At 40.2% G+C, this 14,677-nt stretch overlaps 1 protein-coding gene across 2 annotated transcripts in view; it reads left to right on the plus strand.

Annotated features, from left to right (window-relative positions):
- The first annotated feature begins 9,744 nt into the window (after window positions 1-9,744).
- SLC27A6 (solute carrier family 27 member 6) overlaps window positions 9,745-14,677 on the plus strand; it is a 41,050-nt gene continuing 36,117 nt past the window's right edge. The window contains exon 1 of one of the 2 annotated variants that reach the window (XM_030005382.2): window positions 9,745-11,091. In XM_030005382.2, the coding sequence (XP_029861242.1) occupies window positions 10,578-11,091 (514 nt within the window). In that variant the 5' untranslated portion in view covers window positions 9,745-10,577. The remainder of the gene's footprint in view (window positions 11,092-14,677) is intronic. The other variant, XM_030005381.1, reaches the window with a different exon arrangement.

Consider the following 14,677-nt stretch of genomic DNA (forward strand, 5'->3'; position numbering starts at 1 on the left):
TGGCTAATTTGTCTGAACTTTTCATGGCTTATAGCTTAGAAACTCCATAAAATGACACATACAAAAAATATTTTCTGTGCATGTAGTACTGACTATATCAAATAAATGCAAAGTTAATGACATTAAAAGAACTGATTGCGTCACCTTTATTTGTTCCTCATTAACATCATAAGGTTTATCAATCAAGGTAGTTCAACAATGTGACAGATCTCTTCTACATTTCATATGACAAGTTACCTGAATGAACATAAAGGATTTTTTTTTTTTTTTTTCCCCCAGAAGACGGCTGAAGACATGAAGCTCCAGCTGGAGTCGGAGGGCATTCCAGCTTCTTACAATCTGTGAGAATCAAGTCCCAGGCAGTGCCACAATGGGCAAGTGTCACTAATTGGCCTTAATGGCCCTGACCAACAGTCACCTGGGATCCCAAAGGCCCCAAGACCTCTATTTAAGCTCAGGCCCAGGCAGCTACTCCTACCTGAACTATGGTGTCCTGTCCTGTGGATGGACCTTGCTGTGTCCTTGTCTCTAGTCCTACCTTTGGCCTCATCTCCTGTCTGGACTCACTGGATGGACTCTGGACCTGATTCATCCCTGTGCCTTGTCTGGAACTGCCAACAGCCCTTATGTTGAAGTACCCCAGACCCTGGTGTGTTCAGGTGCAGCAGGACTGCCCTTTGGTCAGTGAGGGTACTACTGCCTGTGTTGTGGGCATCCTCAGCACCCGTTTGGTCCTCCAGCTTCCCTGGTGTGTTCAGGTGCAGCAGGACTGCCCTTTGGTCAGTGAGGGTACTACTGCCTGTGTTGTGGGCATCCTCAGCACCCGTTTGGTCCTCCAGCTTGTTGAGTAGCCCTGCTGTTGTTGCTTGGTGACACTGACCATGTGAAATGGAGTCACAGTAATATGAAGTGGGAGTTTTCTCGTCACCTCTCTGTGTAAGCTGCCTTGTGAAGGGGGAAAGGAGAATACCAGGAAAAAAGGGGAGCACAAAGAGCATGTCAAACATTGCTTCAAGCAAGCCTGAAATTAATGTGTGCCAGAAACTGTTATTAGGTGTGAAAAAACACACCATACAAGAACAATTTGCTTTACAATTGCATTTACCAGGATCTAGGTAGATGATGCTTGAGGAATGCGTCTCTTGCACCACAAAATGACTGTGGTTTCAGGATTCAGAAGAAATGGCCCAAACATGTGCAGAGAAGTACAAGTACCTGTAACTCTTAAGCACCTAAAATTCTTTTCTCCCTTGCCCGTTGTATGTTGGTTCCTGGGCTTTCAAGAGTGTTGTTTCCCCTCTTCATTTCCATACAAGAGAAAAGAGGCACATGAGAAAACTAAGAAAATGAGCAAACATTTTTGCTACTGAATTTAAAGAAATCAGTATTTTAGCATATAGCCCAGTTATACCCGATGACAAACTATTTCTCAAAGTGGTGTTCCATATAGAAGACACATTTTTTTGTAACACCGGGACAGATTCAAAAATGGGAATACAAGTACAGAGAAGTACTGCTAGGAAGAAGAGGGCACAGTAACAACTGTTGTATCAGCTAACATTGATAACATTATCTTCAGTGTCATCAGGTAAAATTTCTAATGCAATCAAAGTACAAAATAATGAAAGCACAGATAAGGGACAGATTTTCTCTGGCATACTGTTTAACTCTGTGATGGAAACATGAAAGCTCAGAAAACAGAGGCAAGTTGAAAACTATCTTAGGCATGCCTGAAGGCATAGGAGGAAAACACCCTGTTCTAATCCTTTGAAGGATGATTCTGGCAGCCCTTTCACCTAGAAATTCAACACGATAATAAAAAGACTGAATCCTTCCAACTGGTAGCTATTCAAAACACCCTGATTACAAATATGGGGGGGGTTTATTTCCTTTTAAATTAACTTTGGTCTCCCTAGCACATACCCACAAAGCAGAAGCAAACAGAATGGAAATGCTAGGCGTCTACCTCCAAGATGATTTCTTAGAGCCAGTTTGTTGTATTTAGTCATTGTTGCAGTTTTGCTCAAGATCTTCATGCCTCAGATGTACTCCATGCTGTTTTGACACAGGCCAACAGGCCAGAAAATTTCCCTGGTGATTACTGGAAGACTTTCTGCTAGACTCCTACGTTATCCTATTCCAAGCTAACATAAGATTACATAGAAGTATGATTTTATTAATTGACATCTCTTAAAAAATGAATTGGGATACTATGCTCTGCATTTGTAGTCTAGAACAAGAATTACAAGAATAACAAAAAATTAAAGCGTTGATTGCCTATATATTAAGTACTTTCAAATCACCCATAACTTAAGGCAAGTTAAACTAGCAGTTGATAAAACACCTATTTAAAGGATGTGAAAATGATGGCACTTCATACTGAGAAGAAGTCTGTTTCCTTCTCCATTCAGTTCACATCCTGTCTGGGTTTTCCCCATGCTTTAAAGGCTTAGTCTTCTTGTGTACCTTACACCTGAGACTGCACCAGAATATCCCCTCTAAAGGATTTATATTCAGATTCAAATCTTCATCTGATTCTTACTTAAGAGGTGCTTTTGATCTTTCTCTAGAAATGATTACCTATTCTCAAGAGTCAAGTAAAGTAAGCATCCCTTTGACGGGTCAGTGCCATTTCCTATACTTGATTAGAAAGGCAGGAGCTGTGTAAGGAGTAAAATCAAAAACATTGGCTTGAGTCTATTAGAGTAAAATGTGAAACTCTTCCATATCATTGTTATATTCCATCTCAAATACACTGGCAACTAAAGAAATTTAAAAAAAAAGAAAAAAGTAGGATTTATATTTGCAGATTGCTATCAGTTCTTAATTCAGATCACTTCTGGATGATGGTGAAACAGAACCCCAACTCTATCTTTCCAGGATCCAAAAAACTCACTGTTGTGAGCTTATTCCATCAGCAGTCAACAAAGTTGTTCAAGGAGTGAGAAAATCTGAGTATTTCAATTTGCTTCTCTGGGAGGTTATGGCTAAATTTTACTGGAGTACGAATACAGTGGCATAACATACAGGCAAATGGCTCCTAGTATGAGCAAAGTTTCATGAATTCAGGCAAAACTACAGATTTACCCATACAGCGTATTCAAAGTGAATTAAAAGACAACAATAAAGTGCTTTGGGTTTTTTTTTTTAATGGTCTATTACATTGATAGTAAAGCTTTCTGTTAATAAAATTACATCTACCAGAGATGATATTTCTCTACATCCTTGAAGGGTTGACACAAGTCTGTAGTGTTGACATGCTGTAATGAATGACTCGAGACCAGACACTTCATGTAATGTAAGTATTTTAAATTAACGTCCTCAGAAAATTACAGAATAAAGAAGCACTCCAAAATATTATAAAAATTATTTTTCATTCCCTACGGATTTGAGTCCTAAATACTTTCCAATGATCAAAAACTTCCATGATGTCCTGTCCCTGTCACCACCACAACTTTAATCTTTACCTCCTCGGGTCCCTGCAATAACTCTAGTATGACTACACCACTCATTACCCAAATCCCCATGTGACATTATTAGTCAAGAGTTAGTTTTGTGTGTCTGTTTCAGTGCTATGACTTGCTTGCTGGCCACTCAGCCATCCATTCCTGGTTTGCTTATTACTTGTCTAGTTTTAGATTTAAGTTTTTAGACTTTGCTAGACATAAGTTTCACAGATAAACAGCGAAAATTAAGACACAATTATTTAGATATAATTATTTTACTTTAATGGGGATGTAGTTGAATAGTGAGATGTGAAGAGCTGGGAATTGCATTTTCAAGGTAAGTTTATTTTTATAGATATTTTCTAGATTATATGTTTCTATTTTTTAAAATATAGAAAAGGATTCAACAGATGCTTAGGAAGAATTCAATAGTGGGGGACAATCTGCAAGATAATCTTCAGACTGTGAAGCTGTTTTCTTCTCCATATTACAGCATTCTCTGACAATCTGAAAAGTTAGCTGTATATTTTTAAGTCACAGACACGCTCTTCTACAAATGTCTATTTTACCTTATTCTTCTGTAAAATTCAAAACTTCTATTCCAGAAGAAAAGTCACTACTTTAAAATTACTTTAATAAAAAATTGAGATAAATAGCTGACACTTCAAAATTTATGCTATTATATTCCCTGGGAAAAAAACTTCATACATATAAAATACCTTATTTAAAACAACTTTTTTTTTCTTTTTTTCAAAATTGAAGTATTCCACTTTGTTGACATTCATGCTACTAAAATAGCACAACCTAATTCCCTTAGGCATATTAGCCAGGTTCAGAGTTAATGCAAGCACTATATACATGCAGCACTATATTGTGTTATCTGGATATTAAAAGGCATAATGTGTCAAAATTACAATATCGAAACTAGATTTTTTTTACACTACAGAAGCATTTCTGTAATTTGTGTGTATTTTCTTGCTACATTGAGATGTTACAGCAAAATGTTTTAGTTTTATTTAATCACAATTTTCAAAAAGACATTTTTCTTCCCTCTGAATTCCCCTAGAAGAAAATTAAACTCCTTTATACTTCATTATTGGGTCATACCATACTCTCAGGCATCAAAATGTTTTCTGTTGAAGGGAAATTGAGCAGAATAATTACAGTGTACTAAATAATTCTGGGCTCAGTGGTTTGTCTGTGGTATGAGTTTATGAGTTCTTCATAATGTCAAGAGTAAAATAGGTTCCAGCTCATGACATGTACAAGAAGCCTATTAATGGGTAAATTTCTTGCTGTACTTTTGGTGCTTTATTTACTTAAAAATAAATATCACTACGTTTAACAGAAGAGTTTTTAGAGGTTTTTTAGAGTTAACCTTTGGAATAGCCTTAATTAAGGCTTCTTCACAATATGAATTTACCACTTGCAAGTATGTGTTATGTTAGTAATTTTAATCTCATAACAACACACAATTTTTCTCAGACGACTATTGCTATATTCAATGCACATGGCAGCTCGTGTTTACTTAACAGGTCAGTAGTTTGTGTTACACTCATTGACCCATGCATGCAGAAAATTTTATCTTCATTGCTATTAACTAGTTAACATGAAATAAAATTATTAATTTCTTTGTGAGCCTTTCAAATCCTATGCTATTTACTTTAAAAAATATTAATAAAAGTGCATACATCTCCATGGGATAAAAACCTGAAAATTTAGAAAGCAAAAATACTTAAGGTGAATTTAAGCTGTCTTAATGTATAGTTGTTTGACTAACCACCAAATCAAGAGTCTAAGAGGGTCTGAAAGTCTGAAAGGTTAGGCATATAGCTTGGCTAAATCACTCAGTTTGGGGAGGGCATAAGTGATTAATCCAGTATCACACAGGAATTCTGGCACAGGCAGGGATCAAATCCAATTCCAGTATTGCTTCACCTGAATTCTGTGACTCTTTCATTGTCTACTGAAATTTCTTGCCTCAGGTTATACATTTTTATAACAAATGAGAAAATTACTGAAAAACAACTCATACACTATAGAAATTTCCTTCCTCCCTTGGAGAGGATGACAATAAGTAAATTAATGTTAACTTTATAAAGACACTTGGATAATGAGTACAGAGGATTGATATAATTTCTCTGCACAGTTGAGAGGAACAGGGACAATTCAGAGATCACAAAACGACAATGTTCCTTTGAAACTAAGTATTTTAGAGTATCAGAGTCTTTATGTTAGGATCTTGCTCATCATTTCTGTTCTTTGGGTTTAGCAGCACTGATAACATCTAAAGCACAAAATTCTTCCCTTCTGTTCTCATGACTAATGTCTTCAGTGATGTGCTAGTCATTAGTCACCTTAGTAAATGCAATCTCCTGCTCACTTGCCTGTCTGATTTTCAGCTCACAGCACAGTATATTTAAAATACACCTCTCCCATCCACAGGCCATTCTGTATTTATCTTCCTTTTGTGCTCTATCAATTACCTATCACCTATTGCTTTTACTTTCACTCTCATCAGTATACCCAGAGCTTTTCACAGATCTGACTCTTCCAGCATTTTTGTTCTCATTTCTTGTCACATCTGCACTACACAGCAGAATGCCTCCCCTTCTGCTTTCTTTTCTGCCTCCTTCAAAGTAATCCTTGCAAAGAAGAGTGTCTTTCAAACTGCCTCTTCTTTCAAATCAACATGTAAGTATACAACTTCCTTAAAGCTCACAGTCTTTCCCTTTATTCATTATTTATGCACATTTATGTAGCTGTTAACAAGGCCAAACTCTAGTCAACCAAATAACTGTACAGTGGGTTTTCTGCATTACTTTAAGCACAGGTTACTGTACCATTTAAGTTACTTATTATTTATTTAAAAAAAAAAAAAAAACAAAACAAAGAAAAAAACCCCAAACACTGGGCCATTAAGTTACCTTCACCTAAGAAAAGCAAGCAAAAATTCTATTTTCTCACAAAATGTCTTTCTGGAAGAAGTGATGCTCACCAGCAGAAAAACTAAATACTTCTGTCTTTATATAGGTGTACATTTACAACATATACAGATATCTCCATTGCACCGTACAAGTAAGGAACACGACCGTATCAATAAAAAACTATTAGCTTACTGCCACTATCACCTTTAAAGACCCATGAAATCTATTTGTAATCTAGTTTTGCACTATTTAATTTGCTTGTACTCATTTCCAATGTCCAGACAGCACTTATATAACAAAGCTGGGCCTGTATATTCTTCATCTAATCAGGCCTCAGTCTTAGTGGTGAAACAGAAAATAATAGTATTAGAGCCAGCTGAGAACACAACTCAAACCTTGAAGTGTCTGTTCTCCATTCCTTTGGGGCTAAGACAAATGAGTTAGCCTAGACTAAAAACTTTATGACAAAAATTAGTCAAAACCATATAGTTTTGAGCTAAACTGATTGTCTCTGCAGTTGAAGCTGACAAACAAAGACCACTCATGATTTATTATAGTTTGACTACACAATGACCTAAAGGAGAGATGTCCCAGTAGTAAGGAGCATTCTTAGTATGGAAAAGCGGTATAAGAAGCTGTTGCCTCCCACTTCTCAATGTGTTTGTTGCTGCCTCAGCCCACCTTTTTCCCTGACCCTCATTACATTCTCAGTGCATATGGGACCACAGGGAAGACAGTTCATATGATTCCCAGGGTTTTAAGGCAAGAGCTAAAAAGTTTTTTCAAATGACATGAAGAAATGACCATGAACTGAGCTTTGGCTTGAGTCATATGGCCAGAATTAAATTTCCATTATTCTTTGTGTTTGTCAGTTTCAAGGGCAGAAAAAAAAAAAAAATGAGTAAACTGAACTTTTCCTGTTAAAATTAGTGGGGGTTTGGTACAAAATCTACCTTCAAAAGCTCTGGTTAAATCAAGTTTTTTCTCTCTCAGCAATAAAGTACCAATTCTCCAACTTCATGATGTGGAACATATGCCAAAAAGCCTGAGAAACCTATGATCTACTGTTTCCATTACTATCCTACCGTAGTCATTTTATCAAACATTGAGGAAGGCAGTGTGCACTGTGATTTAGAGTGATTTATATGTTTTTCAGTTTGTAGAACAGAAATCTGTATCACATTTATGGTGGAGGGAAAAGTCTTCTTGTACTAACACAATAATTTGAGGAATCTGTTTGTGGCATTTGAATTACATCTCTTGAGTTCTTTATAAGTTCCTTGTCTTCCTACCACCTACTGGGGAACAGGAGACCAAGGGCATATGTGATATGCTGTACCCTTGTTGTCATCCTCTTCCAGTGAGAGGGCAGGTTTGCCCCATAATGAGTCATTTGTACTGTGGTTTAATCAGAGTGTGGGCCTTCTGGGCTTGCCAGAAACAATATATTCCTCAATTTGACTGCCTGAAAACTGCATTCTTCATTATCAGTACAGATCACCCTTTCAGCTCTTTTGCAGCTGTTGCTTCCTCACCCATGAACATTTCCATACACACTTCATTGATAGCAATTTTCTTGTTTTGTCACAAGGCTCTAAAAGAGGCTAAGGAGATCCTTAGACATAAAGAGGAAGACTTGGGCAGAAGAAGAGAAGAAGCTGACAGGAGTTTCTTGCTGAGGTGAACAGGGTTAGCTAAGAAACCCACCAAAGTTAGACAAAGCAAGCTTTGCAGGAAAAATACCACGGTTCAAAGTAAGTTGTAAGTTTTTTAAGGTGGACTCTGGACAAATTTAGGCTATTTGCTTAATGTATGAAATGTTCAAACCGTAACTGTCATGTGTATTTCCAATATTTAAACATTTTAAATTGCCATATGAAAACTGCCTCTGCCTAGAAAGAAAAGCTGTATAGTATAGGACAGTTTACAGGCTGAAAGAGTGACTGATATTCAGAGCAGGAGAGAAAAGAAAAGAAGGGGGAAAAAAGGAAGGAAAAAAAAAAGAGAAGAAGCTGTAGACTGGTAGCAAAGGAGAATGGCTGGGGGTTTAGCAGAACAGGAGACAGGGCCAATGGGCTAGATACAGGCTGGATGAATGGGATATCAGGTAAGTGTTTTAGAGAAACAAAGGTCTGTCAGGGCTGTTCCACTCTGAGCGTGGAAGCATGAGCAGTGGCCAGAAGACCTGCAGAGCAGAAATTGAGAGATGCTGTCTGGATGCAGTAAGGGAGGATTCTAGAAAGAACTGAGTGACAAGTTGCTTTTACTCTTCAGGCTTTACTACTCTCTTCAAGGTTTCTACTAACACTTGTGCTAGACAGTATCAAGAAGGGTTAGCATATCCTTTCTGATATGTGATTCCCTCCATGCTATTCATAAAATTCAAGATGAGTTCAGAAGAAGTAACCTCTGGTATATAAACTTCTTCTTTGTCCAGAGAAGGAAGACATCCCTCACTGACTCCAAGATTCATAAATGACATAGCAGGCTGGCTTAGTAACTGAAGAAGACAATGGAAACAAAGGCTACACTGTCAGCTTTCAGATCTCACAATTAAGATGTACTGTTCTGGGGAGGAAAGAGATTTGAATATCAAGTGCCAACTGGACAGATGAGAAGTACATTCTTGCAGATATTGCAGAACACTCTGGAGCACTAGTCAAGATAAAACCCTGGAGCACTAGCCCAGTACATGAGGGAAACAATAGGATGGGGTGCGGAACACAACAAAAGGCTAGATTATTCTGCTGTGATATTGGCAACATGCAGACAGAGGTGTTCGTACTGTAAACTACCAGTACTTACGGTCTTACGACTTTAGAAAATTCAGAATTACTTAAAAACACATTCATATCCTGTAAAAAATGCATTTACTATAGGCTACAGATTTAAAATAAGCCAGTACCTTCTGATTTTTTGTCACGATGCACTAGAGTTATGGATTCCAATTGCTCACGGCCAATAGAAGGGCAGAAAATGCGTCAGTCGTAAAATGACCTCAGCTTCCAATGGTCCATGTAACTCCAGACTCAGCTGCACTAAAACACATGAACACTACATTCTGCGTCTCACCGAGAGCAACGGCAAGTGGATGCCTTCGGATGCCAGGGAGCCATCAGTGCGTTGAAGTGCTAGGGGTGACAGACCTCAGCAGCAGCAGGATCAGCACCATGCCCAGGCATGACTGCTTCTTGCCAGTGGTGTCCCTTCAGCATGAAGAAGACATTCGCATGGTACACTGACCCTCAGCCTTGGCCCAGGCCCCAGCTTCCAGGTGGACTGAACCGCTCCTGAAGGTATTTTCCGGACCTGGGCTAGTTGCAAGGGCGGTCTCCTCAGTCTAAAACCGCTCCTAAGGCCCAGGTAGTGTGTGTGAGCAGAGGCAGCGGGCTGGCCTGGGCCCCAGAGGTGACAGCGGCTGGACGCTGAGCCCTGCTCGACGCCTCAGCGCAGAGCCGAGCCCCAGGGATCAACGGTGGTAACTGACTCCCCGGGGCCGAACCGCTACAAGTAACGAGGGAACAGCCCAGCGGGGGGGCCCTGCCCGGCCCGGCACGTCCCACCGTCCTCCCAGGGACCAGAGCCCCGGCCTCCGCTCTGCCGCCGCCCGCCGCAGCGAGGGCCATGCCGGGGCAAGGCTTCCTGCCCTCGGCCGCTGCCTTACCCAGGAGCCAACCTCCCGGCCTCCCGCCGCCGGGGGTGGGGTGAGCAGCAGATTGCGCCTTATGCAACCGGCTCAGGGAGCAGCCGCCGCCGCCCGCCAGCAGCTTGGTGCTGTCCGTGAGTCCCGGGCGCCGGGGAGGGGGGCTCTCGCCTCAGCCGTGCGTGGTGAGGGCTGGGGCTCCCGCCCTGCCTGCCCTGGCCTCTCCCGCCGGGGCGTGCCGTCCCGCAGGTGCAGGGCCCGCCGCAGCGGGGGCGGGGGAGGGCCGAGGCAGGCGGGCGGGCGGCGGCCGTGTCGGGGCTGAGACGGGCAGCGGGGCGGAGGTGTGCGACTGGCGGTCGCCGCCGGCTGCTTGCCTCCCGCTGCGCTGCTGGTGCCTGACCGGGAGTTGGTGCGGCTTCCCAGGGCGGCGGCGCACTTCTCTGGAGGAGGAGAGGGCGGGAAAAGCCTCAGCCCTGACCGGCTTTCTCCTTGAACTCCGCACCCAGCCAGGCTGCTCACCACCTCCCGACTCCGTGTGTCAAGCCGCCTGGCTGTAAGGAAATGAGTGGCTGGGACGACCTTTATCCACTGCCAATGCTGCCCGCCTGGGTACCGGGCGCTGCCGCCGGAATTGTCTCCTTGCACTTCATCCAGAAACTCCTCTTCCCCTACTTCTGGGCTGACCTGAGATACCTGCTGAAAGTTTTGTTGTATGGGCTGAGAGTGGAGATGTACCGGCTGCAAGGGAGGATTGTCACTGTCCTGGACAAGTTTGTGAAGCTGGCTGAGAAGCAGCCCCACAAGCCGTTCCTCATCTATGAAGGGAAGGTGCACACCTACCAGGATGTGGACAGGAGGAGTAACAGGATAGCACAGGTCTTCCTGCACCACGGGGCTCTGAAGAAGGGCGACACAGTGGCCTTGCTGATGGGCAACGAGCCAGACTTCATCCATGTGTGGTTTGGACTGGCCAAGCTGGGCTGCGTCGTGGCTTTCCTCAACTTCAATGTCCGCTCCAGATCTCTCCTGCACTGTGTCAGTAGCTGTGAGCCCAAGATACTGGTTGTGGGAGCAGGTAGAGTATACACCTGATTTGTACATCCAAAGCTTTTAATGTCACATCTCCCCCATGTATGCCTCTCTGCCTCCTTTATTGAAACGTGATTTTCAGATGTTCACAGAATGAAAGAAACCTAGGGCTAGAAGGGGCTTCAAGAGATCACAAAGCTTAAGCCTCTCAGGCAGAATCAAGTATATCCATACTTTGGGGACATCCATTTAACCTTTTCTTAAAAAATGTGCATTGCAGGAAAGTTTGCAACATCTAAGCACAGCCTGTTCCAAGCATTTAGTCACTTACGTAGTTGCTTAAGGTGTGTCAGAAAAGATTAAAATGATCTATTAAGAATAATTTCCCATTCCTTTTTAAATAGTCAATTTATTTTAAGTCATGTACTTTATTCTCCTGTACTATCTCCACATCTTTCTAGTGATCAAAACCACTGGAAACTAGAAGGTCTAAGCTCAGACAGTACAACCTTTGCTGTACAACTGTTTGCAGAGGTACGATAGTCTTCCAAGCACTAAAACTGAGGGTTTTTTTTTACAGGTGTAGCACATAGGAGGCTGATTTGTAATAACCAACTTACTGTTGGCATTGATTTGTAGAAGAAATTGCTGTGTTTGAATAGGAGATAATTGTGTTGTGTAAGTTTCCAAAGTATTACATTTTCATTAAGTGCTTCAAAAGAATTTAAAATGGTGATGTAGGCATACTGTGCATTGTATATTCAAATTTGGCTTCAGTTTTAGAGATGTATAAACTGAAGACGGATCCAAAACCTAAACATGGCTTAGCATTTATGATCAAGTGAAAGCAAACCTGCAATGCTGTAAGATCACACAGAACCTTGACATTTTGTTGGAGGAGGATATTTCAAAAGATAAAAAATTAATGTTGTCCTGCCTCTCTAAAATTATTATTTCAAGTCTACTCTGCCTTATTTCTATTTCACAACTTCCTGCCTTATTCCTATTACACAGGTTGTGGTGTTCTGCATCCATGACACCTAAATGGTGGAATTTCCTTCCATCTGTTCTCTGCTGCTGCAAATTTGTGCTTTCAAAAATGTATTTAAGATTTTTACCTTGCATATTTTTTAATTATAAATTTTGTCATTCTGATCGTATATGGTATGCTGGTTTAAGAATGCTTGGTAATTAAAACTAGCTAGTGAAACAAAAGCTAATTTAAATATGATCACAAAACACATGATAATGACACTTCTGAACTGACAGTTTTTAATTTTGCCTTCTTACTTAATAAAAAAAAAATCTCATTTAACACCCTTTCATTAATATGTACTTTTGAGTGTATGAATTGAAGAACAGAGTTAATGTTCAGGAAATTCTTGCTTATTGGCTGTGGTGAAGGAGAACTTTGGATCAAGACTTGTATCTAAGAGTAGTCTTTATTAAAATGAAGGGTTAACTAATGAATGAAAAAAGCATTTGCGCAAAAAGAATGGGGTCTGTGTTTCTCCACTCTTGTTACCAGCAGCTGATAGTAAGAGTGACTATGTTGAACTAACTTGTTCCAGTAGTCTGCCTGTGCTCACAGAAGAGCTATGTGCAGACAGATGATACAACAGAGATGCCAACAAAATTAGTCTCTGAGCTGATCTTTTGTGTGTTGGTCTTCTTTCTTTATTCATGGGTTTTAGTCTCTGCATTAAGTTTGTCAGTCCATTGAGCCTGCAAAACTGCACAATATTCTTCTCAGGGGCTGAGAGGCTCTTTTTTATCGGTATCTGTGAAAGAAGTTGAAGTTCTGTTATGTTCTTGTTTATTGGCCATGTCATAAGGAAAAGGAGCCTCTCCAAAAGAGTCCAGGTTTTGCAAATGAAGGTTCATATACCATTCAGTGACTGTGAGGACTTATTCATACCACTCTTGAAACAAAAACGTATGTAATTATTGTACATAATAATTTCCCCCCAATGTTTATAAAAATTGCAGGGCAGTATTTAACACTGAGCTTACACAGTCAGTTAGATAATTTTCAGAGGTCTGTTCATCCAGTGTTAGTGTGTCTTTCAAGGGATTCTTCCTCAAAAGTAGGCATGACTTGAACTTTGTGTGTTTTGCTCTTATGGCACCATTTTCCACAGGATTGTGAGTAGCTTGAACATAGTATTTTTTTCTGCAAATATTTACACTAAAAGCAATCAACCTGTGGTCCAATATCTGTCACTGTCATAGTCGGGCATCATGTTTGGCAACTAAGATTATTTTTTTAATCAGAGATTAGTATGTAACGATATTATTTCTGGATAGTGAAATTCTAATTTTAAAAAATACGGAGGTTTTTCACCCTCCACAAACAAATGTAGGCTTGACTTAACCAATTCCATTTCTTGTAACCGTTACAAAACTATCTTTGCATATTTTGGATGACCTTCAATCTTGTTCATACACTGCAGCACAGCAGAAATCATCCTCTTAATGATTTGACCATTAACTTCCTGTGCTCAGCAAGACCGAAGTTGCTCTTGAAATTCTTGTTTGTAATGGCACATTAAATCAGGAACTTGTATTCAAATCCACTTAATATTAAGGTTTCATTTGTGCTGAAGGGAGCTTTCCACCTTCTCCTGATATCTGGAACAGTTGCCACAGATAATTGTTTACTGGTAAATCTTCCCTGCTCAGAACAGTGATGTAGCCTTCCTCTGCGTAAGATGATTGCATCCTGCAGCTTCTTCTGGTACATCTTGTCATTTTTCTGAAATGCTTTTATTTTTTACAGATGTGATACCTCTATCCAAATAAGCTGGGTACTATTTGTGGTTGCATTTTCTTCCGTGCCTTGTTCAGTCTTTCATGCCACCTCTTGCAAGAAAGATCTCTGTCATTTGTGGAATTTGTACTCTTCAGTTTTGTTTTGTGCCTGCGTATTTTCCAGACGTTGTGGTTTGGTAACCTGGTCCAATTAGTATCATCTTGTCTTTCCCTCAGCACTTGCAGTCAGACTTTCTTCTGGTCTGACAATTCTCTGATATTTTGATTGCTTTTTCTGACTTTAGATTAGAGTCTTCCAATGGTACTTAAGTTTTGGGGGTTTGGTTTTGACTTCCGTATTCTACAAACTCTCCGCAATTAAATGTTTTATTATTAAGCCTCAGATATGTTACAAAAACTTCAAAATTTCTCCCTCTTGCCTGTTTCTTATATTAAATGGCTATCTCTAAAAGGTTGAATTTTTTCCATGACAGCAATGTTCTTTTAAGTTATTTAGCACAATCTAGTAACTTGTTTTATCCCTTCTTATCCAACCACAAGCTGTAAGGCAAATATATATTCTCTGATTTGTGAATATTTAGACTTTGTTTTCCTTTCCAGTATTTCCACTTGCATCTGTGGCAGAGAGAGAGTTTTTGCTTTAGCTGCTTTGATTTGTCTGCAGTATTCCCAGATCATTTAGCTCTTGCTTTAATTTGTTAACGTAATATTCTCACACTTCCATTCCCAGAAACACTGTCTACCACCACTCCCATTCTGGGGAATGTTTGTTGAAAGAGATCCAAAAGTTGCAGTTTAAAACTGCATTTTTAATGAAACAGCAGTTAACTGACATGTGAGTAAATGAGGAACTTGGTAAA

Source organism: Aquila chrysaetos, chromosome Z (genome assembly GCF_900496995.4).
Source record: "Aquila chrysaetos chrysaetos chromosome Z, bAquChr1.4, whole genome shotgun sequence".
Taxonomy (NCBI): Eukaryota; Metazoa; Chordata; class Aves; order Accipitriformes; family Accipitridae; genus Aquila; species Aquila chrysaetos.